The 25,647-nt window shown below is 30.2% G+C and overlaps 2 protein-coding genes across 3 annotated transcripts in view; both read left to right on the top strand.

Annotated features, from left to right (window-relative positions):
• LOC129968390 (uncharacterized) overlaps positions 1-21,683 on the top strand; it is a 28,644-nt gene extending 6,961 nt beyond the window's left edge. Inside the window, exon 4 of the mRNA XM_056082247.1 lies at positions 21,507-21,683. Coding sequence (XP_055938222.1) covers positions 21,507-21,683 — 177 coding nt within the window. The remainder of the gene's footprint in view (positions 1-21,506) is intronic.
• Positions 1-25,647, top strand: part of LOC129969076 (axin-2-like) — a 59,325-nt gene that overhangs the window by 1,889 nt on the left and 31,789 nt on the right. The window lies entirely within an intron of this gene.

Genomic DNA, 25,647 nt, shown 5'->3' with positions numbered 1-25,647 from the left:
GCTTGAATTGTTATTAATTGTATTCACAACTTTGAAATTCATGTATACATGAATGTGACTATTTTAGAAAATGATCCACAATTATTAAAATTTTTAAGTGAAACCAGCTTGATGAATGTGGTTTGTTTTCTACAATATGATCAATTTTAATGTGATTATTTTAAACCTTACTTTTTAAATTTTTATATGTTCAAAAGAATTATGTATATTCAAAAATATTAATCCATGCCTCTCAGAGAACTGAACCTGGTTACTTCTGTGAACTTTCTAAAAATATCAAATTAACAATAATTTATCAGATATGTTTCTAATTAATGATATTCTCCGTTTTAAAATTGAACTTCTAATTTGCTGTATTTCTTTCTAAAGTTTGACATGTTTTAGTGATATTTGTTGCATTTCCAAGATATTCACAGGCTAGAATTGTTTTAACCTTATTTAAAAATTTTTTGCCAAATTATAAAAATATACTCAAGTGCTTTATTATTTATTATAAAAAATTTTGAACATGCAAATTTTAAGAATTGAAATCACCAAATTGGTGAAATATTTTCTTGATGCTTTTTAGTCGCCTTTATAACCGACAAGTACCATTTATTCACATTTCCTTTTTATCTATTCTCATATTAAATACCTATGTAAAGATTTGTTAAAATATATTTAGTATTAATGAGGTCAGCTGTAATTACCTTCAACATTATTTATACTCTTGTCTCGGCATGAATCTTAATGGTTATCGACATCCTGAAAAAACAAATGATGGAATTTGCATTAACAAACATTTGGAATTAAAATCTAACCAATATTTTACAAATCTAGAAAAGGTGGGAACGGTAAGTTGAAGCAATAAAAGAATTTTCATATAGACAAGAGAACATTTTACACTGAAATAGCATATAAAAATCAAATTTAATACACAAAAGCTTTAGACATTATAGTATAACAAAGTTTGTTTTTTGTACCAAACATCATAATTGATTACATTGTGTCAAACTATATCAGACCTATCATATTCTTTATGAGATGTATAATAATCAAAGAATTTAACAGTCCTGGAATTTAAATTTTATTTTGCATGTATTCTATGAATTTCTGTGGGGTTTACAGTTCATTTATATTTTTCTAGTTGGAGTTGTATGTAGATTTTTTAAATCTGTTTTATAACTAAATAATTTGTCTTGAAACCTTAAAATGAACAAAAATGCTAATCATATTTTTGGCCTCATTTTTTTTTTTTGAATAGTCATTTTGATCATTAGTTAACAATAATAGAAGGAATAATTAAACATATATTATTTTATATATTGATAACATTTGGATAATTATAATTACAACATAAAAAAGGCATTAAAATTTATTATATGAAATATATAACTTTGTAATATATTTATGGTCATTTTCTTAAAATAAATCAGTTATCAAAATGAAAACATGTGCCCATGTTAATTCAGAAAAACTTTGTTTACTATGTGAAGGAAACATAAATTTACTTATGTGAATGTAATACTCACATAATCCAAAATTGACTTTTCATTTTTGAATTCAAAAATACACGATTTTGTATGGATGAATAGATAATTCATATTATGATTTTAAATATTTATAATTATTACTCTTGAGTTAACAATTAAGAATGCTAAAAATAAACAATTAAATGGAAATTAATTTTAAAGATGGATAATTTAAATGAAGAAACAAATTCCTATTAAAAAGAAATAATCTAGGGACTTTTTTTTTTTAAAATATACCATAAGTGCTGTTTATTTTATTTTGAATATAATAATTTTCAAAATTATATATCACCGCTCAATGTACTAAAACTAGAAAAACTTTTTTAATTTTTGGTCATTAACTGAAATTTAAAAATAACAATCTGGTTACATAAAATGATATATGAATTTTGCAATTAATAGAAGAAGATTATGCCATATAATTGAAGAGTTTATTAAGGCTTTGGGCTCCAGTCTTGGACGAGCTATGAGAGGAAATGTTTGTTATGTCAGAAAACAAATGTACCATCCTGAAAATTGTCCAGAATTATTTTTTTAGTTCTTGCAAATTATTTAAAGAATTCTGTTTACACCAACACTTGAGTAATTGGAATTTTTCAAAATAAAATGTATTGGTAATACAATTTTTCTCTGGTTCCTGTAATTTTCTACTAAAATAATATTAAGATGTTTATAATTCAAATATATATTTTGGTTAATTTAATTAAACTACAAATTGTAATTTAAATATGTTTATACATTTTCTCTACAGTTATAATATAAGTGAAGAATTTTTAAACACCTGTAATTCACTCAGAAACTTGTAGTAGATTTTATAAGTGATTAGGTGAAAAAAAAAATCATGGATTGGAAATCTAATTTCTGGCATATTTCTTAGGCTTCCTTTCCCCCCTTCCTCCACCTTAAATTTTTTTATTACCATTTTAATGTTTAGAATTGGACATGCAATAAAAAATCATTTATAGCAGATAAACTAAATTTTGGCAGACTTATGAAAGTCATTTACTTATTTGTTATATTCAATGTTAGTTCTGAAAGATATTTTTGAATAAATATGAAATTGTTGTTCTACTCAAATGAGTTCAATCTTTGTAGAAATAGTTGTCATAAAACAAAATTTTAAAATGATTGTGAAAAGCTTATTAGTGAATTCATTTTTTTAAATGTAAATACTTTTTTGATGTGGACTTCAATTTTAGATTAAGTAAAATAAATAATTAGAATTTAAAAAAATGAAAACATTTAAATTTAAGTAACAAAGTGTATCTGATTTATTGCACTACATTGATAGTAAATTTGTATGTATAAAACATTTCTTCAAGTAAATTAACAATCCCTGTTTATTATATTTAATCATTTTTGTATTGCAGTAAAATTTTGGAATTTCATCAACATGATTCTTTTTATTGAAATAGAGAGAAAAATTATTAACAATAGTTAAGGAAATTTTTTTGAAGCTTCATTTTATTATATTTTTTTATAATCTTGTTTTTAGTATAATTTGATATTTTATTTAAATTATCATAATAATAAAATAAAAAAAAAACTTTTTATGGATGTTTTGAATCAGTTATGCTAAATTTAATTAAAATATGAAGATATGGCTTTTGCTGCAATAAAATCCTAAGTAATATTTTTCTTTTGATACTACAGAAAAAGGAACTTCTCTTCATTGGATCAATGCTTTCATTTGTGCTAGATGTTTAGATTTATCAAACAATTTTCAAAATATGATAATCAGTTTTATGACCAGAACACATTGACATAAGTTAGCACTTGAAAATATATTTCCATTATTCACTTCTGACTTACTTTTTTTATTGGTATATGAGCCTTTTTTCTTTTTTTTCCACCTGCTAGATCTTTAGTAGATTAATTTGCTTCTCTTTCTTGAATATTGATTTCTGCAATTGTGATGCATTTTAATAATAATAGACAATTACATGTTAATAAAGTTTGTTTTCAACTGTATTGTATTAGAAAAAGAATTATAACATTTTTAGTGCTGTATGGGAACACTATGCATAATGATACTCCCATAAAGACTTTTGTATTGTCACGTATGGAATACCGTTAGACAAAATGGATATATAAATGTTTCATTATAATACTTTAATTCAAAGAAAATTATTCTAGATCTTCTATGTCTAAGCTCTTTCAAAAACTTTTTGCTATTTCTTTCAAAGAGAAATAAATATTTAACTGAATCAGTAAAGTTGATCAGCTCAGATAATTCATATTCTTTAAAGAAAAATGTCTTTAAAAAAAAAGAATATGAATATTTGCAGATTGAATTATAAGCATTTCTACCTTCCGTAAAAATGTTTAATTTTGTTATATATTTCAAAAGTTGCATTTAAATCTCAAAATTTGTATCATTCTAACATCACCTTCATAACTTAATCCTTTGAAGCTACTTTTCAACCATATTCAAATGATTATAAGTTATTAATATTTGGACTTATCAATGTTACTCTTATCTTTAGAAGACGGATATAGATTTAGTTATAGATTTGTACTCATGATGCTATAAACAAGTAGTGAAACTCTGTTGAAGGGCCAGGCAGCCAATGAGGATCATTAATTGAATATTTTGTGCTATTTGCACGAAGCAGTTCATTAGAAACAGTTTGAAATGTGGTGGAAAAACCCATGGGTTTTGCTCTAGGATAATTCACCTTCTCACAATTTGGTTCGTATATTTTTAACAAAATATTCAAGAATTTTGGCTCCATGGGATCCGTATTCACCTGATATTACACCATATGATTTTTTTTGTATTTTTTTTTTTTTTTCAAAAATTGATTTATTGTGATCACTGTTTGATTGCATTAATTCAGTAAAAGAAAATTCACCATGATTCTGAAGGGGCTTTGTAAAAATAACCTAAAGCCATGTTTTGATAATTGTGGCAGAAGTGCATTACAGTCAAAAGAGATTATTTTGATACCTTTTGTTTAACCTGTTTTGGAATTCATTAAAAGAACATCAATCTTCGAAAAGTTATCCCAGATTCGTAACGAGTTACTTCAAATGCCAACATATGATCTGGCTGTGCCCAGTTCTAGGAAAAGACCTAGAGCTGCAATTGACAATATTTACATTAATTTTTCATTCAAAAAAAGACTGGGAATTTCCTAACTCTATTACCAATTTGGTGGATTAAAATTCGTGTTTCGGCCTTAGATAGCTACTATAAGCTATATGTGTGAAATTTCTGGATTTTTTCAAAAATAACTAATCAAAATAGTTAATTCAAGCCTCATGGCAAAAGCATATGCAATGTAATTCCATTAAAGTTCTCTTTCCCCCTTAAATAATCAAAATGTTATTTTCTATTAATAATTATATCAAAAATATTAATTTGACAATTATATCAAATTTCATGACGTTGAGCTTTATGCGCTCGTCTAAACTAGTTTCAATTAATTTCAATCTTCCCTTAAACTTACAAATAATAATAGCTATTCCAAATTAAGATGTGGAGGTGCTCATGACCATTTTGTGACACCGTTGCCACAAAATGGTGATGCCCGTAATGGTCGAAAAGTACTTGAATTGATGCCCACCATCATTTCAAGTACTTTTTAATTGTAGTGGTATTTCACTGTTATTAATATTTTATTTTTTTCAAATCTTGGGATCAAAATTATTTACAAAATTGAATTTCAATGCCAATTGAATTATTACTGAAAATTGAATGAATGTTTCTGCTTGTTTAAAATCTGTATTTTTTTTTAGGAAATAAGTTTAAAAGGGCATTTTGTTAGAATTTAATAAATCATACATGTACACTAGTTTTCCATTGCCAAACTTGTTCTGTTGTATTAACATGGCACGGCATTTAATAAAGGTATAACTGTGTAGTGTGGCAGAAGAAATTAATTATTAATGTATTATGAATGTTTAGTTTTAATAATATTCCTTCTGAAAAATATGATAAATTCAATTCCACTTATAAATATTTTTCATTATATAATTGGTATATTTTTGTTTTAACTAATAACAGTCTTTCTATGATATATGACATTTCTTCCTAATTTGTGCAAATTAATATTTGCTGGTGGCAAAGATTTTAATTATTTATTTGATTTTAGCTAATTTTACAATGTTTTTTTTTAAGATTTAATATTTAGCCATTTGTATCTAGGTTGTGAAAAAAAAGTGTTTTATGAATTCAGTGTTAAGAGTTGTAGATCCTATTAGATATTTTAATGCAACAAAACCTCACAAGTTATTTGTTTTGATGTAATATGTTATAGTTCTTTTAGCTACTAAAGGTATAAAGAAGCAACCGAGACCTTTATTACCAAGCTTGGCTGATATGAGAAGTTTGTTTGGTTTAAGGAAAGGGTGAATACAAAAGTGTAGGAAAACTAAAAATGAGATTGATTGCATTTATAATTGTTTTTGTTCTATATAGTTTAATGAAAAAATAATTTGTTTTAAAGTTTACACCAAGTAAGATGGAAGTTGAATTTTATAAATTTTTTTTTTGATCTTTTGAAAAAAAAGTCTTAAAAATTCCATAGAAATTTATTCTTTTTTATGCATCAACACAAAGCACATTTGCTGTTGATACTATCTTATTAATATAAGGAATTCCTTTCTTCATTGTACACATTTTTAGCCTTAAACAAACTTTAGTAGCTCATAGAGGAGATGAATTATCTACAAAAGACAGGACTTCATATCAAAAAGATAATTGAAATAAGCTGAGTGAAAATTTTCGCTTTCTCTGTTGATTAAGGGACTCGTTATTCATACACAGAACCTTTAACTACAATATGAAAGAATCTTTTCTTAATCATGTTTGTTCCTATACAGACTTCACAAATTTTGTTAGTTTATAACTGTTTAAAATTTTCTTTCTTCTACTTCTTACTAAAAAATATATTTTTTATTATCAGAATATAATGTCTTTTATTAAAAACATTCACAATAATACTAAAAAGAATTTTATTAAATTCAACTTACATTTTGCATGGCTCAAGTTAGCTTGATGCACACCTATGATATGTTCTTTAATGAACTGAAGAAGAGGACATTTTCACTCTTATTTCAATTTTTTTTTCACTTTTTGAAATGAGATTCTGTCATTCGTAGATAATTCATTTCATCTATTAATCAATATGCTTAAAGTTGTAAAATGGGTTGACTAAAAAAGGAGTTGATTAAACGATTATTGTAAACTTATGAACTGTGAATATGTTTTTTGTTGATACATAAAGAATATATATTTCTAAGGAATTTTTATGACTTTTTTTTTTTACTCGCATGTGCAATATTTTTTTCCTCATTTGTTGACTAATGTTTTGTATTCTTGGTTTGAGTTAAAATGTTTATATAAGTTCTCTGAAAGTCATGAGGGATAACTACTAACAAATTTGTAATGAAGAAACTCTTAAATTTCTAATAACTCAGTTATTACTTTTCAAAACAATACTGCATTAGAATATTTTCATAAAATTTGCTAAGAGAAATAAACAAAAAAACATCACAAAACTTGCATTTTGAAGTTAATTCTTAATTGTATAATTTCTTCCAAATGTTCTCCACATATAGAGTTTTCAAATTCATTTTGCATTGTGCTGGAATAAAGAATGTTATGTCCGTCTTTACTATAAGACAAGATGTTATTAATCGTTATTACCAAATGATTGTGACATTACATAATTTGATTTCATTTCTCAAACTTCCCTTTTATACAGATTTGAAAAGGAAATAAAGTAGAATATATTGAAATTTCTGCGAGAACTTAGAATTTCATCCTTTGGGTGAATGAGGGATTTAAATGACTTGTTTTAAATAGTTTTAGCACCCAGCGTATGAACTATTTTCTTTAAATTTAGAATTTCACTCAGCTATATCAGTGACTTTATTTAAAAGTGGAAAAATGATTTAATATCATATTCAAAACTATTTAGCTGAATTCAGTGATACTCTGGGAGATCTAAGATACATGATTTTCCTCATACTGTCTACTTGAAATGTTACTAAATATATATCTTCTTTCTATATCTTATCAATTTAATAAAATTTTTCTTGTTAATCTCAAATCTTTGTTCTGAAATAATTTTTATCGACAGACATGAGCAGTTTTAGCCAAAATTTCAAAACTGACAATAATATTTTTGGAACTTTTATTTAGTCTTAACTTTAATTTCGATTTTGCTTCTATCCTTGAAGAAGGCATGGAAATTTCAAAGTTGATGAAATCTTTCATTATTCACACTGTTGTCTTAAACATCTTTGACTCATCAGAAAAACTTGCATGTTTCCAATATCTAGTTTGTTTTTTTAATAAATGACTGCCAGTTAACAAAAACAAAGTAAAAATTAGAAAAGAATCTTGACATAAAGATAATCTTTCTAGTTTCACATTAAAAGGAGATCTCAATATAACAATTTATTATGAATAAAACTGAAGTAATAATAAAAATGGATTCGAAAATTTTAAATCTGATTGATTGTTTGTGTTTAATCCTTTTTTAAAGTTTGTTTTAACACTGTGTAATTGCTTTTTTATCAAATGTACTTCAGTTCAATTGCATAATTTTTTTGTAAGAAGATACAAAAAAGTTTCTGATCTTAAAACCTATGCTTATGCTTTTATTCCAATTTTTTCAGAAGTAGGTCGTATCCCCCCCTCTCTACCCCAATATTAGAAAGTATATATTGTATTATACTAATTTTGAATATTTGAACTAAAAAAAAACTTCATTTGAAGAGAGAAAGTAAACTGACACCAAAAAGAAAGGAAGTTGATTGAGGAGATGATGTCATTGATTAAATATCAGTAATTGTATCGTTTAGGAAATCACAATATTCACGGATCTTGAATGACTTTCGAAGAGTTTCTTTTTCTTGATCTACTCATCTGCATGATTTCCACATACAAATGATTCCCTTTCGAGTTGTATATCCCACTGTGCTAACTTTAATAAAATCTCAAAAATTGTATTGTCTGTTATAATTCTGGGAGGTCAATATCCCTTTTTGTTTTTAAATCCGTATCCGTCTAGAAATTAATTGGAATTCATAGGTGGGCACATCTCCGATTGTCAAGCTGGAGTGTGCGTTTTCGAATCCCAACATTGAAAAACTCGGTCCTTTTCTTCTTTGCAAGCAGACACGGCGATTAGGCGTTCGTTACCTGAAGTCGCCCATCCAGCTTGAGCCCGAGGCCAGTGTCGGAAGCGATTCCCTTTGATGTGTGCCGCCGAAATTACCGAAGCGTGACTCCTTCGATCGAGGCGAACATGTGAAGTCTTTTAAAACCGAATGTCCTTTTTGCGTATTCATTCAAAATGGCGGCCATTTTTCCTGTTGTTAATTAGCGGCCTCCTTTCTTTGTGTCTTTTGTCGCTGTGCAGTTTTTTTTCCTGTTGATCAGAGGTTATAATGATAGTCTAACTTATATGAAACAACTTTGGAAACAAAAAACGGAATTCAACAAATTTTTTTAATGATAAATTTTGTAAAATTAATTTTTTAAAATCTTGAATTGACTTTAATTTGCACATAGCGATCACCTGATTTTTTTTAAAACATAAAGTTACGAGGGTACACTGGGGTGCTCTTTACATTCATTGGTGGAGTGTCAAATCGAGAGGATAAGAATGAGGAAAATAAATAATGGAAATAACGATTATGAGTTACATTTATTTACATAAGAGACAGATTGAGACTTTTTATTTTATATTTTCAATGTATAAAAATTTTATTTCTGGAATTTTGTGCAGTTAATGCTTACCTTTGACAATTCAATATTTTAATATTATCAGATTTATTATTACCAGTTAATCGATCACTTTAGCTTTGATACTGCTTAAAGGGCGACATCTTGTTGCGAATTAGAAACAGAATTAATAACAAGATTCTATACAATTCATGATAATAAGTTATGCAATGTATCGAGAGGATTAATTCCTCCTGAAATTAACTTATAAGAAATAATTTTGCAAACCAGTATTTTGAATTATTATTATTGCCTATTTTTTTAATACTTGTCTCTGAGATGGAAAAAGTAAAATTTAAATTCTTGTTTTAAAAACGATTCATGACGAATTCATAAAATCGTGATCCAAAATTTCACAGATTAATGAAACTGAATCTTTAAAATGTTGCAAATTTCTCAAACTTTGAATATTTTATTACTTTTAGACAGTTGGAATTCGAGAATTATTGACAAAGAGAACTAAAATTATCGTTTTTTATCGTTTCTTGAAAATATTCTTCGTTATATAATATATTCAGTTGAAAGTATTGGTAAAAACTGGACATTCTAATAAGGAATTCAACAATCTATTCAGCAGAAAGTACCAAAGAGTGGTTTGAGAGCTGGAATATCAAGTTATGAAATTCCTAAATCCGCCGAAAATCTTTGCGTTGCATTGATTCTTACAGTTTATCGTGATGGGTGTAACATCGGAACAAGAACAATTTTTAAATGACATTTATTTCAGCATGGAATATAATATCATTGGAACATTTTTGAATACCTTTATAGAGTATATGCCAGGTCGCGTATTTGAAGTAGAATTGCAACCAACTAACCAATTCAGTTTTCGGGAATTTATAATGGTGATCAGTTTTCAAATGTTATTTTTTTTTAAACCAGCCTTTTATTTATATCTTATACTTTTGTCACTTATAAATCAAGTGTCATTAAAATTATAAATGTTCTTTTTAAATAATAGTATATTTAATTATAATTGAAACAAAATGAAATTTTTCGAATTTATAATTTTGTTCAACAGGATATACCAGTACACATGTGTGTTTGGATCAACATTCTTCTGTAATATGAAATTCAGGTTGGAATGCAGGTTCTGTTCTAAAGTATATTTTTTTAGGCAATTGACAGAATATAGTTAATATGAGTAAAAAATGAGCTGAAATTTGTTGTAAAACTTTCATTCATTTGTTTGGAATATTAGCGTATTGTATTTAAATTTTTGTTTTTGTGCATTGCTTTTTCTCCCCTCTGTGGATATATATATATATATATATATATATGCCCGTTTTGTATTTTCAATAAATTCAAACGAATTAATTCATATTTTTTAAGTGATTTAAAATTTTAATAATTCGAGTTAAAAATGTTCGAGCAACAGAGGATTTGCCGTTTTAATATCCTTTGCAGCGTAATTATATACTTCTAGCAAAAGTATTCGACGTTACTAATGGGAAAAATCCAAGTTCTATAATGAAAAGTTTTCGGAGCTTTTTCAAGGCGGGAGGAGATCCTAAATATCGTCCGGAACAAAAGTTCTTGCATATGATGCCAAGAAGAAAAAGAAATGACCGAACCAAGAGAGTGTATTGTAAGAGCAAAAGGAGATAAAAAAAAAAGGCGGGAATAAAAGAAAGAAGAGCGCGGTAAGAATAAAAAAGAGAGGGGGGATGAGAGGGAGGGAGAAAAATGAAAAGGTGTCGTTTCCCGAGGCGGTGCAACTCGGCCGCGTGGAATGCAGCCGTGTAAATTATCCCTTAATAACGGGGTTCGGGTTCTGCAATTGATTTCGGGTGGGCCTCCATCGCCTACCCTAGAGACTCATTATTATGACCCACGACTTTTAAGTAACACTCACACGCTAGCTACTCTTTGCCTTCGCGATCGAATGAACGATTCTTGATTCCCCCCCCGCCCCCCTGTTATTTTTCATTTCCTCTGCCTAGCTGAATATTATTTATCTAAGACGGGAGGTTTGAGGATTTCTTCATAATGCACTTCATTGTGACATTCTGCAGTCTGGTGGTAGCAGTGGTTGGATTTATCGTTTGGTGTTCGTCGAAAACAGACAAATTTTTTTTGAAGTTTTGAAAGAATAGACTTTTTTTAAAAAAAATATTTTATATTCTTAAAGGCAGCCTGTATTCTTGATATTTCGTGCATTCTTATGGTAAACATTAGTTTTCGGTAGTCGGGTGACACTTCACCTTTTAAAGAAGGGCCGTCATTTATTTACCTCAAAGATAATTGATTATTCCTCTTCTAGATCAAGGTTGGATGCATCGACCAAATTTTCTCCCAGCTCTTCTTGTCCTTTTCAGTGGATACTTATTCCCAGGAAGTGATAACCGCTCATAATGCACTTCTTTATTATCAGACCCAGTTTCTTTTTCGATAAAACCTAAATTTCTGTGGAAGTTAGGATATGTTTTTGTTCGTCTTTACTTGCGAAAATGGTGGAAGTGTTGATATTTTGGGTAAATCATTACTTCGGAACTCTTATCGGGCTTAAATTTTATCTGAACAATTTGTCGTTTTCCATGTATCAAAGCTGTGGCTGATCTCAAATAATTGTTCGTCTGTCACCAGTTCTTTTCTTTCGGATATTTCTTATTAAAATAAAGAATACTTTGTGACTTTTAGAATCATGGAAACTTATCAGAATAATTTTCTGAAGCAGCAACTTCCTGTATGAAAGAATGCAGTGGTTGTTCAAGTATCTTTAATAGATATTGCTACACTGTAATTGTTGTTGTATATGCATCATTGCATCCTGTTTACAGTGCTGATATTTTATTATCATTAGTCGGTTCTGTTATGAGTCCGCTGCATACTTCACAATGTTCATGGGACGTACGATTCCAAGTTAGATAGAGAAGTTGTATTAATTTTTTTGTTTGTTTATAGTACGAAATGAAGTATTTAATTTCATTGAAATCGTTTTTCCTATTATTTAATCTGAAATGCTCAGGCTTGCATTGTTGAATGAAATTTTTTATGCCTCTTTGAGTCTTAATCTGAAATATATATGCCAGGCGTATGTGTGTGTACTACTGATAAGTGTGTGTATGTGTGTTACTTCTGATAAAATTAGAATAAATAATGTTTTTATTTGTATTAAAATTTTATTTTTTAAATAACATCAGCAAATAAACGACTTGCTATTGAATAAGATTTATAAATTTCTTGTTGCATCCCAAATTTTTGAATCGGGTATTGTTATTTTAATTTTTACTTTCTCTTACACATCGAGATTTTGACGAATCTTCTGAAAAACACATTTTTGGAAAATGTCTGTTTGTGACAAAGGTAACTCAAAAATGCTTTGAGTTTGACGATTAAAAATTGAATAAATGATCTTCACACCAAATTTGCAGATTTCTGTCAAATTTTGAGTAAATCTGTTCAGAGGTAGTCCGGCTGTTCGAATATAAGTTAACACGATAATTAAGAAACGAAGAGAGCTAAATTGATAAAATTCGGTACACATATTTAACATCTGCAATGTAGACACTTGACAAAATTTGAGTTGCAAACCAACAATGGGTTGATTGTCTCTGCCAGTCTGTATTTTCAGATACTTGTAAACGTGATAATTAGAAAGAAAAAAAAATAACTTAAATGTATCAAATTTGATATGAGATTTTGTAAACACAAGTGCATGTTGTGCCAAATCTTTGTTTCAATCGATTGAGCAAAACGTGTGTGTAACGCACAACTTCGATTTTCGGATACTATTAATGGCATGTCAGAGATGAATCGCCAAAACACTCGCCAAACATAACACGGCAGATTCAGTAATAATGCTAACTGACGCCAAAAGTTAATATTCGGATACACCAAGCCATTCGAAGCTTTCTCTGGCATGATAAGTTTAGACATATGCGGGAAAGCTTTGGGGAGACCATTCACACTGGTTTATGAATTAATTTTTTGAACTTAAAATTGGAGGATTTACTTTATAGTGGAAGTGATCGATACAAATAATTTATTCTGCCTAAATATAATCGTAATTTGTGTTATTAATTTGTTGATGAATGTTTGCATTCACTGTAGATCTTCAGCATTAAAACTCATGATATGTCATGCAGTAGAAAGTGTATAAAATGGATAAAACTGTTTGAACACTGTGAGCGAATAGTGGACCGAAGTGTTATAGCGGCTTTAAAATTTTGACATTTTCCTTGTCTAATATAAGCTTTAATGACCCTGCTTTAATAATAGCGGCAGTAAGATCCCATTATCCGGATTATGTGGTTATTATTCTGCTATTACTGATTGGCAGTCACATGATCTCAGTGGAGTTGTCCTGTCTTTTTTTTCTGCCGTTGCTACTATTTTTTATATAAATGGGGTTATAAGTTGAATACATGGCCATAAAAAAACCTGCACGAAACTTTGCCCAAAAAATGATAGTCTTTTGTTAGGTTGTTGAAATTAAAAACTCAGCAACGTGTGTGTATACGTAAAATTGCAAAGCCAGTGAATCTTTGTATGCAGCATCAGAGTGGATTCCTTTTGATTTTTTTTTTTTTTTATCATTTTGTGGTATTTGATACAAAACATTGTAAGAAAGGCTACATAAAGTGTCCAATTTATGCAGTTTTTAAAATAGAAAAAAAAAAAAGTTGTGAGGTAACTTCGCATCCGTAATCATATTTATGAAAACAATGATGAAAAATTTTTTAATAAAAAAAGCGAATTTTTATCATTAAAACTCATTTCAAAATGCATTAAATAGACAACACTGACTGTATAGTTTCCACAGGTTATTCAATGAAAAGCTTTTTTTTTTTTTTTTGCTCTGAAACCGCTCCTTTAAATAGCAATGTGAAAGCTCGCTATGGTCACGCTTGTTCTTATCCTTAGGCTAATTTATCGCTAATTGTAAGTTCCTCATAAGGCATATGATGTTTTAAATTTCTTTTAATTCAAATTTTAAGCAAATAGTGTATTTATAACTTAACCCTATTTTGTAGCGGAAGTCAGTAAAACGTCCCATCCACTGATACTTTATTTATCGCTACTTGATTTGCATCAGGTGTGAGAAAATACGGAAATAATATGTCGGATAGAAAAAAAACAGTAATTTGATATTGGGAAGTTATCATTATGGGAACTCATTCCTCGATATTACTATTAAAATATTCATTTCACAGTAATGTGTTGCTTGAATTTTAAATAATAAAGGTATTTTTAAATTTTGCTAAAAAATTTTTCAATTACTATTATTTGCTTTGATGCTTTCATTCTAGATATTAGCCTCGAAGAAAGCTTTATTAACTAATATTTCGCTTTTTTTCTATCGAAGCATTTTTTTGCCGTTTCCGATTATTTTTTGTATGCTTTGGCATTGCCCAATTCATACTTCGCAGCAATCATTTTCTCTTTTCTTCCTTTTAAATTTAATTACCTCTAGCCATTCGAATTCATGGCGCATTTGAAAATCTTCATTACGTACAATCCATTTATTGTGCTCTTTTGCTGCTATAATGACCTCAGGTTGTTAATACCATGGTACAAATATTACTGGGGCGATTTCTGCCTGGATGCTTAATTAACCGCATCCTATTCAATCATTCTACTCCAGGAGTCAATTTTAAGTATCTCCCAGGCAACGTTCTCGAAACGGATCCCCTTTTCCAGGATTATCGGTTGGTACGTGCTCAGAGACGGATAACTCCAGACTTCTTGTTCCCCTCCTACCTTCCTTCCCCACTTGGGATGCGGGAAGTGGCGAATTCGGAGAAGTGCTTCCTAGGGGGACCGTGTCAAAATTCCTATATGCGTACATCTTTCCCTGAGGAATGTGCTGAGGATTCCTTATCCATGTTTCAGAAAACTAATATGGTTCAATCGACTTGTTCTTTTACATGGAGAAAATATATAACAGCAGTTGTTGTGGTTTAAGTTGTTGAATTGGCTGTCCAAAGTAGACCTTTATATTTGTATGCGGATGTGTTACCAGATAGAGTGAAAGTTGAAATATCGGTTTTTCGCATTTAAATAAAAATAATCTTAGAGGAAAATTCTAAATTGAAAAGCTGTAGGTGATAAAATGGCCTGCAAAATGAATTTTCGAATGTTATACTAACTTAATTAGATCGCAAGAAAATTTTTAAAAAATGCTTAGTTAGTTTTTTAATATTTTATTTGAGAAACAATTTTGGAATTCTATTTATGTAAGTACTTCAAAGAAGAAAGTATGTGGTAAACATATCAGTTCGATATTTAGATTTTCTAGAAAAAATTCAATTTTGTAGTTGGATTATCAAGATGAAGTGCTTTTTTTAAAATATACATGTGAGACTATTAGGAAAATATACAATAATGCTTTTAGAATAAGATCCCCCCCCCCCCGATGAGCGAACGCTGATTGATAAAAAAGTATTTATAAGAATATCACGACGACCTTGCTTTTTTTTCGAGAAGTCGAATTTTTAAAAATATAATCCAGATATCGGTCTAAAGTTTTTACCAGATATTCCTTTCTGTGCGACACGTATTTAAATGGAATTCCCAAAATTTTATTCAAACGAATTTGTTTGGAATTTTCTAGCAAATATTTTGGTTACTTGTAGTTAAATTCACTGTCATTAAAACTCTAAGTTTTAAGATTTAAATTTGATAAAATTTCTTTTTGTACAATGCGAAAGTACGATATCAGAATAGAGCGTGAAAAAACTATTTTGAATACATGTTATCAAAACTTCAAGTTGGAATTGCTTTGTTCAAATTCTAAATATAGATGCTTTCTCAATTCTAGGCGGTGACAGCTCAAACTTAACAATATGTAGGATCTCAATAGGAAAATTTAGCTCTTATTTTACGTCATTAACATTTTTAATGACTTAAATTACGACGTATCGATATTCTGCACTGCTTTTATGTTATTTGAATTGTTACTGACCAAAAAAAATCCTGTTTTCAGATTTGCTTTATTTTATTACAATGTCTCATCTCAACTATTCGAATGGGATCTGTATTTGTCTGAATCGTATTTGCTAGACCCTCCCCTCTCGAGATCTGCTGCCAGCTTTCTTCGCTCGAGGTTTTCCACTTGGCTGCTCCCAGCTTCCCAGATTTCCACTTCAATATTTTTGATACATTTTTCTCTTTTTCCACCACCGTAATTGCTCTCTTCTGCCTCGGGAAGTCTGTGCAGTCCAAAATATAAACACGAACTATCGAGGGAAAAAGATATTCTTGTTTTTGCTATTGGATACATCTTGGCATTGTTCAGCAGTACGATTTAATTGGAGTTTCGAGATCCATCATCCAGAATACTTATTGGTTTGTAAGAGTATTTTAAACTTTTCTTTTGTCTTTTCCCAAGAGTAGGAACCGGAAATTGAAGCTGTGATGGGAACTAACCTATAAACATGGTGTGAAAAGAATGGAACGTATTCCCAATTATGAAGAGAACAGACACTCTTTAGAACTACTTTTAGTAGAATTGCGTTGAAATAAGCGTTTGAATCAACGTTCTCTGCAATTTGTAGATTTATCTGTGGAACTTGAAGGCTGTATAATTTCTTCACTTTAAATGCCAATTTCTTAGTTCCTTTTTTAAGTTTTATATTCTTCCTACCATGGCGCTGCACTTCACTTCTTCATTGATATTTCAGTTGAAAAACAGGTCAATTACTCACCATAGTACATTAAACGTGCATGATTATGGTACGAAGAAACATTAATGAACAATATAAAGGATTAATGCGGAAGTAAATGCAATGCCTATTTATTTAATTGTTCGTATCGTTTTTTAGAATTATTTGGTAAATAAATGCATACTTTGATAGATAATTTCAAAATTATGTTCTGTTGAAAATGTATAAATATCTAACATATACTATTCTTTAATCTTAGGCCTACGTATCCGTCAAAGGTTTTTTGGGGGGAGATGGGGCTCAAATATTATTTCCTCTCTTTAAATTATCTATTATTTTTATAGTATTACGGGCGAATGCTTCGTGAAGTTTGTAGATTTATGAATCGCGCATTCTTTGCTGTATTGCAGAATGTTATTATATAATAGGTGGTCAGTTATGGTTGATCACAGTCCCTTATGGTTATGCATGTAAAGTAATCGTTACTGCTTCCAAATAAATTAGAAATTAAAAATTTTATATTGAAGCATTTTTTTAAGTTATTTATTTGGAAATGCGGTGTAAAATTTATAATAGCAAATAGCAACTAATTGCATTTTTTTTTCAGATGATTGATGTATTATTTTACTTGTCATGCTAAGATTGTTATTCTTCCTTTGTTCTTGAATAATCTTACCTTCACCACCTGCTGGAGTAGCGATCAATCTGAAATTTATGAGCATTAATGGAGCTCTATGAAATGTTTGAAATATTAATGATTGATATGTTGAAATATTAATCTTATTTAACTTTTTAGGGTATTTTATAATTTTCAGATAGCATATTTTCTTTTCTATTCGTATAATTTTTTCCTTATCCTATTATTTCATTGCTTAATCGATGATATATATGATATTGAGAAGCTGTAAATGTACCAGGTATTTAAAGATGTATTCTAGAGCGTTGCAAAAGAAGGATTGTCATAAGGACATCATGCTGAGTAAAAGAATAGGGCAAATTCCCCCCCTCCCCCCCAAAAAGTTGGCAAAACTTAGGAATCAGTTTTTTACCATCAGTCATTCAAGTTATATTCAGTCGTGCTTTTTATTAATTACAAGTTAAGTGATTTTAGAGTGCACTGGATCCTGATAATTTTCCATAAATATCTGAATATCCATTTGTGCGTTAATGCGTTAACTTCTAATAAATGTTTGTATATATATATATATATATATATATATATATATATATATATATATATATATATATATATATATAATATGTTTTTTTACGTCATTCGCCTTCTTAAATTGAGAAATTTATACTGTTTAAATAAGATGTTTTTATGACTAATAGATTTTTCCTTTGTACATTGATATAAATAGGATCCTTTATTTTTAAGCATCTTATTTAAAATTAAACGGACTTAATGATTTTATTCTGAAACCAATTGAAGTCTGCCGTTAGTGATTTCTCTGATATTTTATTTGTAAAGTGCCATTGCATAGAATTAAAAACATCTCATACTGAAGTGAAAGTTATCTTCTGGTATTTTCCTGGTGAATTTCTGGGGTTAGGGAGGCAGATTTCCACAATTTTGTTCTTTTCGCCTGCCTGTCATCTTTAACCATAATCTTTTGTCGTGCCGTGTTCTGATTGATCTTTGAGGGGCAGTGTCTGCATGGGTGGTGTCTATTCTCCGTTGGATGACTAATGGGTTGAGGTTCTTCCCTATCTATACTGCCCACCCTAATGTTTCGTTCCTGAATTTTTCAGGAAGATATTTCTGAATGCAATAGGAACAAGATATTGCTCTAGTTCTTGATCTATGTAGCCTGCTGCCTTTTTGAAGTTTTTTCAATATAAGCATTCTTTATAACTCTTTGGGGGGCCTTCCTTTTGTATATCAAACAAGAGCATCCTTCTGCTTTGTTGATCACTGCTTCCTTGGAAGCGATGCCTTCAAATCTTTACACAAATCGCATACGCGAAAATTAAATTTCTTGGCACTGAAAAATCTTATTCTTATGCTCATCAACCAAACTTGCCAATGAATAACGTGCATTTCCTTGCATGTTCTGAGCTAAAGATTATTTTAATTTAAAAAAACTTTCATTAAGGTGTATGTGCACACTTGAAACTTCGAAAAGCGTTCAAAATATCGAATATTTTTTTATTGTTTAATAATGTTGTCTGGTCCTTTATCTTTCAAATGATATCAAGATGTTGTCAATATTCGAAATATTTCTCGAGTTATAATTATTTTTCTTCGGGAGCTTTCATTAAAAACTCTAGTTACGGTGTTTTTAAAACTCATTTTATGAAGAATGGTATTTTTACACTATGTTGCTTCATTCAAACAATCATAACTCAACAAGAAATGAACCAAATACAGTTATTTATATATCTAAATAATCTGTATGAAATAGCGGATGTTTTGTGCCTCAATCAAAGTTATATTTATAGAAATAAATTTTTTATAGCTATTTGAAAGTTAAAATTACAGAAAAAAATCTCGTTTTTTCTATTCATTGTTGATGAAAATATTGTTTAAAAAAACTATACATTTTTATAACTTGATTAAGACAGGCAACATGAAGACTAATATTAGGCATAATTTCCAACTAGAATTATGTGTCTGTGCAAATTACAATTTAAGATATCATGTTTCAAAAAATAAGCTAATTAGCTCATTAAATATTATTTAATTAATTAATAATTAGTATAATATGGTTTTTTCTCACTCAAATGAGTTAAAACATATATTAATGACCTACTGTGAAAAAAATGGACTTTTAAAGTTAAAATTAAAAAAAAAAAATCTTCAAGTGTGTACGTACACCTTAAATAGCTTAAAATACCAATTATCGACATTCTATATTGTTACAAACCTATAATATTGCTACCCGGCACGAATAGAGTCATCGTAAGAAAGACCGTTGTACGATCGGTCCTGTACGTGCTGAGATCAATGAACTTAGAGCTTGGCGACAGACTTGGCGAGCATTTGGAGACTTGGTGATAAATTTGGCGAGTTTGGCGACTAAATGGATAATACCGGAAAGTTCGAGAAATTTCACGATCCATCCACTAAGACCCGAGATACAGCCAGGTACGCCCTGATTGGTCTGAAGATTCTAGCCCCGCCTCCCGGAACTATAAAAGATGGGCAATCTGAAGCTGAAGAAGAAGTCGTGTGGATCGTAAAAAAGAGGCGGTGTGTGGTGAGAGTCGGAGTCGCCGACACGTAGAGGTCTTGGAGGATTAGACAGCAAGAAAGCTGCTGAACTAATGAACTATTAGAGATTAAATGCATTACGATTGGTCGACGGTATTTTGCTGTATAGAAGAAAAATTTCGTAACAATATATTGTTAAACATTGTCATTTGCTTTTTAAATACGTTGGAATCTTTTACAAGATTATTTGATTAAGCGCAAGGATGCTCTCTGTACCTTTGCTATAAAATCAGTGTAACTTGTATAGAATATTATCTTTGTAAACTGTACATGTACATTGTCAGATCAAGTTCCTTCTTATGTAATCAGTAGTTAATAATCACTCTTCAGTATTAAAATTAATGTATGAATTTATATAGACCGGTATTTAAAGTTCTCGTTTGTATATCTATTTTATGCAAAATTTTTTGTCGAGAGCATTTTTTTTAATGAAAATCTTTGAATTACAATGAATGATGTGCAAGTTTTGTTGGATGGTTATTTAATTCTATACGTACTTCCAACCCACGTGTTGAGTCCATGCCACATTGAGTTGCTGCACTTCATCGGACAAAAGGAGGGCGGACATGTTATAAGGTATCATGTATTGACTATTGTCACTTCAAATGTATTTCTAAAAAAAAAAAAGATTGTGTACTTGAAATAGTATTCCATATGGCCATCTAATCATATTCGTAGGCTTGAAAAGAAATCCTTTTATTGGGGGGGGGGGCAAAGCTTAAGAACTGCCATTTCAAACGTTACAGTGAAAAATGAGCTTTCCTTTTCAGTGAATTTCAATACTCATTAGTTAGGTTGTAGTAAAGAAGCAATCCTCGGAGCAAAACATTGCAACGCTATTCATAATTTTCCGTGTTTGCAATTTTAAAGTTATCCTTCTTAAATTCAAAGGGCGTTTTAAAAAAATGTCAAGATTTAAGAAACAACCAAAAGTAATAAAATTTTTATGTATGCCAATGTGCCATGCAACCGGGCCGCAGCTATTCGCGATTGGTAATTCATTTTAATTAAATATAATTTATATTAGCTTAGGTTGCTTCTTTTAAATTTTATTAAAGATAGAGAATGCGGGAAATGCTTGAAGACGAATGATTAACGGCTCTTTTACGCCTCAAATTAGCGTCAAAGGTCAAATATCAGATTTACGACGGATTCGTCCTATTCGGAATGGATATTCCCTATCAAAATCTGTTCTAATAGCGACCACCGTAAGCCTTGAATCATGGCGGACTGCTGTTTCTGTCCTAGAAACCAGAAAAAGCTTTTCCCACTTGTCAAGTCATTTAAGACTTACGCGCTACCATTCCCTTTTTCACTTTCTGATTAGCCTCCATAGTTACCTTCGTTTCGCACGAGCAATCTAGCCAGCTCCAGTCAAATGTAAATTTAAAAAATGAACCTTTAAATTCACTTTCCCTTATTTTTTCTAGAACATTGTGACCAGTCTGGGTCATTTTGGCACTTATACTTATGTTGCTTTACTGACTCCGTATAAGAAACCTATGGTGCGATACTCTCTTGACGCCTATATCTTCCATCCAATCCCTGCAGTCCCAAATCAAAACCACCTTCATGGATGGGAAGTTGAGGACTACCATACCATATAACCTCCATGAGGCTGCAGCGACGGGTTGTGGATTTGTAGCAAAACATACGAAAAAATCACGCTTACTTTTATTATGTATATTGACTATCATTTAAGCTTAAATTTATCCAGTGTTATTTTCCATCTACCAGATGATTAGGCGACACTGATTATTGGACCAATCATTAAGGGCAAAGTGTCGGATAAGCGATTAGCGATTCAAAATAAAGTAATAACTGTTAGGTATATACACGTAACTTCGATTTCTATTCTGATTTGTGTAAAAAATACTGAACAAATGAGTTTTTTCTCCCGTCATAACGTGAAACAGTCCACCAAGCTATACTTTGCATTAGGAAAGTTTACTTTAGTTGAGCGTTACTATTTTTAAGTACGTGAGGTGTATGAATATGGATGGGGAAGAAAATGTTTAAGTGGAATTTACTAAGTAAAGTTAATGAATTATCGGTGAGGTGACCGTTCTTGAACAAACGTGTAAGTTCCTATGTCTTAACGGGACAACCAAAAGAGTTGTTAATTGCTTTTTTCGGAGACTTTTGTGAAATACGAATAAATTACTTCTGGTATATCTTCAAAGAGACATAGTTGTGCACCAAAGATAAAAGGCAGTGCTTTTGACCGTTGTCCAAAAAATTTGCATAATGCTTCTGAATTTTGAATTACGATACATTTTTGGTCTTTTCGTTGATGATGTCTATTAGAATTTTGCTTTGCATTAATCTATCTTCTATAGTTTATTTTATATTAGCGTCGTTTTATTTCATTTTTTTAAAGCTGAACGTATATTTATCTTGATTTTCAACTACAATTCACTATGCCATAACGTAATATCTTGATATCTGTACGCTATCTTCTCCCTTCATGTTCAAATTGATGAGATCAATTTGAAAATAAAGGAAAAGATGCTCAAATATTTCGATGTTCAATATCAAAAATTATTTTAAAAGATTAACTTTTAGCCTTTTAAATTTACAGGTGGTAAAGCCGCGGCTTCGTAGCCGAAGAGTTTTGTGTTCAAAACCCTGTTCTATCAAAGTTCCGCCGCATATTTTGGCTTGGTGTACATTAAGTTTGATGTCTAGGGTCATACGTCTTCTCGATGGAAAAAAAAAAAAAATAACATATCAAGTGTCTTTTCAAGGTCCGTATCAGAATAGTCATTTCGTTGCTTACAGACTTAAGACAAGACTACGATATTAAAGATATTTTTTTAAAAAAATATTAATATACTATAGATGAAATTTTATAATAAATTTTATATACGCGATCTCTCTTAGATTAGAAAAACTTTTCTGACTTCATGGTTACCTTACCAAATAAGTAAGATATTGAAGCACTGATTGATAAATTCAATTATTTATTATGTAAATATTAAAAAAATTTAGAAGAATATAGCTTTACTTACATTTTCTTTACACTCTTCTAGCTGGATTCTACTTAGAATAGTTTATAATATGCGTTGCATTTTATGTCTACGAAGTAGATTTTATGACAATTTTTACTTTCTCGTATATGAAGCTTAGAGAAAGTATTGTAATCATCAAAAAATTTGAATTCGAGATTTTGATCAATCTCCACGTTTAAGACATCCCTGAATTCGAAAAACACAATTTTGGAAAATGTCTGTGTGACAAAGATAACTCTAAAACGCTATTAACTAGATGAATTATATTGGATACACGGTCTTTACTCCAAATTTATAGGTTTTAATCACTTTTAAGCAAAATCCAATCTGAGGAAGTCTATTTGTCCGGCTTTTCGAATATCAATTAACACGGAGAGAACCAGATAGATAAAATTCGGTACTCAGATTTAACATCTACGTTGTAGATACCTATCGGATTTTGTGTCAAATCTATCATGGGGTTGGCTCTCGGTCGGGTTTATACTTTTAGAAACATGTAAATTCAATGACTTAAATATATCAAAATTTGGTATGTGATTTTGCGACTACTAGTGTTTTTGTATCAAATTTTGTTTTCAATCGGTCGGGAAGAACGCGTCTAAAATCCAAATTCGATTTTCCAATACTTATAATCGAATGGCAGGGATTAATCGCTAAAAAAATTTCCTGAATTCACAACACTGGTTAGTGTTTCGTAGCTATTGTACGCCAATATCATGCAAGGGATATTAGAGAGTAAGTGAGAATGGTTGGGGAAATCAGTTCCGCTGATTGTGTATCATTTACTATATGATCCTTTCTCATTACGGTTACTGCTGTGAGGGGTTACTGAATGATGACAATTGAGTTGTTTTATTACTTAAACAATTCGACTATCCTCTTTTACTTTTGCGCATCGTATATTTACACATGTTTTGGAATACATAGCTTATCTACATTGTGCTGATGCTCGTAAGTTAATCAGTCGGTCTGATAGAGGAACATCGGCTTTTCGGATGATGAAAATATTGAATCGGATCATCTAAAGCCAATCCTCGCAGGCCCGGTTTCACGCTCTTTAATTACCAATCCTCGTGGCCGGGCATCAAAACAGCCGAACCTCTCCTTCTGGCAGGCCTTTTGCGTCAGGCTTATTAGAGAAAAAGGTGCGAATGAAAAAGTATCCCAGGTGCGTGGATGTCCCGGGGCTGTGTTCTTCTCGGAAGACCACCATTGTGTGTACCTTTCCCCCCAAACTGGTCTGCTCCATCTTCACCTGTATGTAATCTCTCCGACCACTTGTTCCGCGCTTATTAAGGCGGCAGGGCGTCAAGTCTCCAGCCCCTTTGACGCGATTTCTTTTTCTTTTCTTTCTTTTTTTCTTTTCTCTCTTTTTTTTTCCCCCATATGCCGTGCATCTCTCTTCCCCTTCTGTCCCCCCACCAGTTTTCTTTTAAGTTTCTTCTCTCTGTCTTTTTCATTAGATCCGCCACCGGCGTATTGAAAAGATCTTCCTTTTTCAAAGAAGGTTTTTAGTGGCTGGATTCTCTCTATCCTTATCTTTACGAGATCTCGCTCATTTGATCTGAATTCTAATTAATTAAAATGGCGGGAAGTATTTAAAAGACTGTTTGACGTTGACGGAAATATGGAAGCTTTCGATTGACCGTTTTTTCATTTTTTTGTTGTTGTTGTTTTTCTTACCGATAAACCTTTTTTGCCAAAAATGATTTTAGGACTTGTAGACACATGCATTATAAATTGAAGTATCATGAATTTGTTTTAATATTTAAAAAAAAACATGCAAATAATATAATACTTTAACGCATATTTTCTTAACGTTTGAATTGTTTTTTCCTCTAGCATGATTATACCTTTTGGGAATACGTAATTGTATTATTTCGCTTAAAAGTTCCCAAAACATTTGAATATTTATGAATCCACCGAATTTTTAAAACAAATGAATACTGTCAATACAAAGATTCGATACAACATGACGCACTGGAATGACTTTTAAGGGCTTAAACTAAAGGATTGGGAATCATAAAAATTGAATAATTAGTATGAAATATATTCAGGTTAGTCGTATATTTCTCTTTATATTTCGTAATAATTTTTTGAAATTCCCGAAAAAAAATTTCAATTTATTTATGCTTTACTTCTAAAGCAAATATTTACTACGATCGTCTTTATTATATAAATCTGTTTAGATCCCGTGTTGTGCCATGTTGATCATATGTAAAAATAATTTCAAAATGTTTCTAGTTGTAAGTAAAAATGTTCTAGTTGTTTCTAGTTTTTTTTTTTTTTTTTTTTTTCCCTCTGTGTTATTGCTGTAAGAATACCATGGAAGCAAAAGAATTCTAGTATAATTTAACAAAACAACACTAATTTTGTAAATTGACTTTTCGTGTGCTCGAAAAAAGTTTAATTTTTAGGATATTTTTTATTAGGTAAACTTAGGGTCAACATATCATAAAAGAGGGCTTTGTAACATTTTTCTTTGTGTCATCCTTTCAACGAATTTTGGCGTGACTCTGAAATTGGAAAATAAAACATTTAACTACCGAAAAGTATAAGA

This window comes from Argiope bruennichi, chromosome 5, assembly GCF_947563725.1.
Source record: "Argiope bruennichi chromosome 5, qqArgBrue1.1, whole genome shotgun sequence".
In the NCBI taxonomy this organism is placed as follows: Eukaryota; Metazoa; Arthropoda; class Arachnida; order Araneae; family Araneidae; genus Argiope; species Argiope bruennichi.
This window is presented reverse-complemented; position numbering and strand designations above follow the sequence as displayed.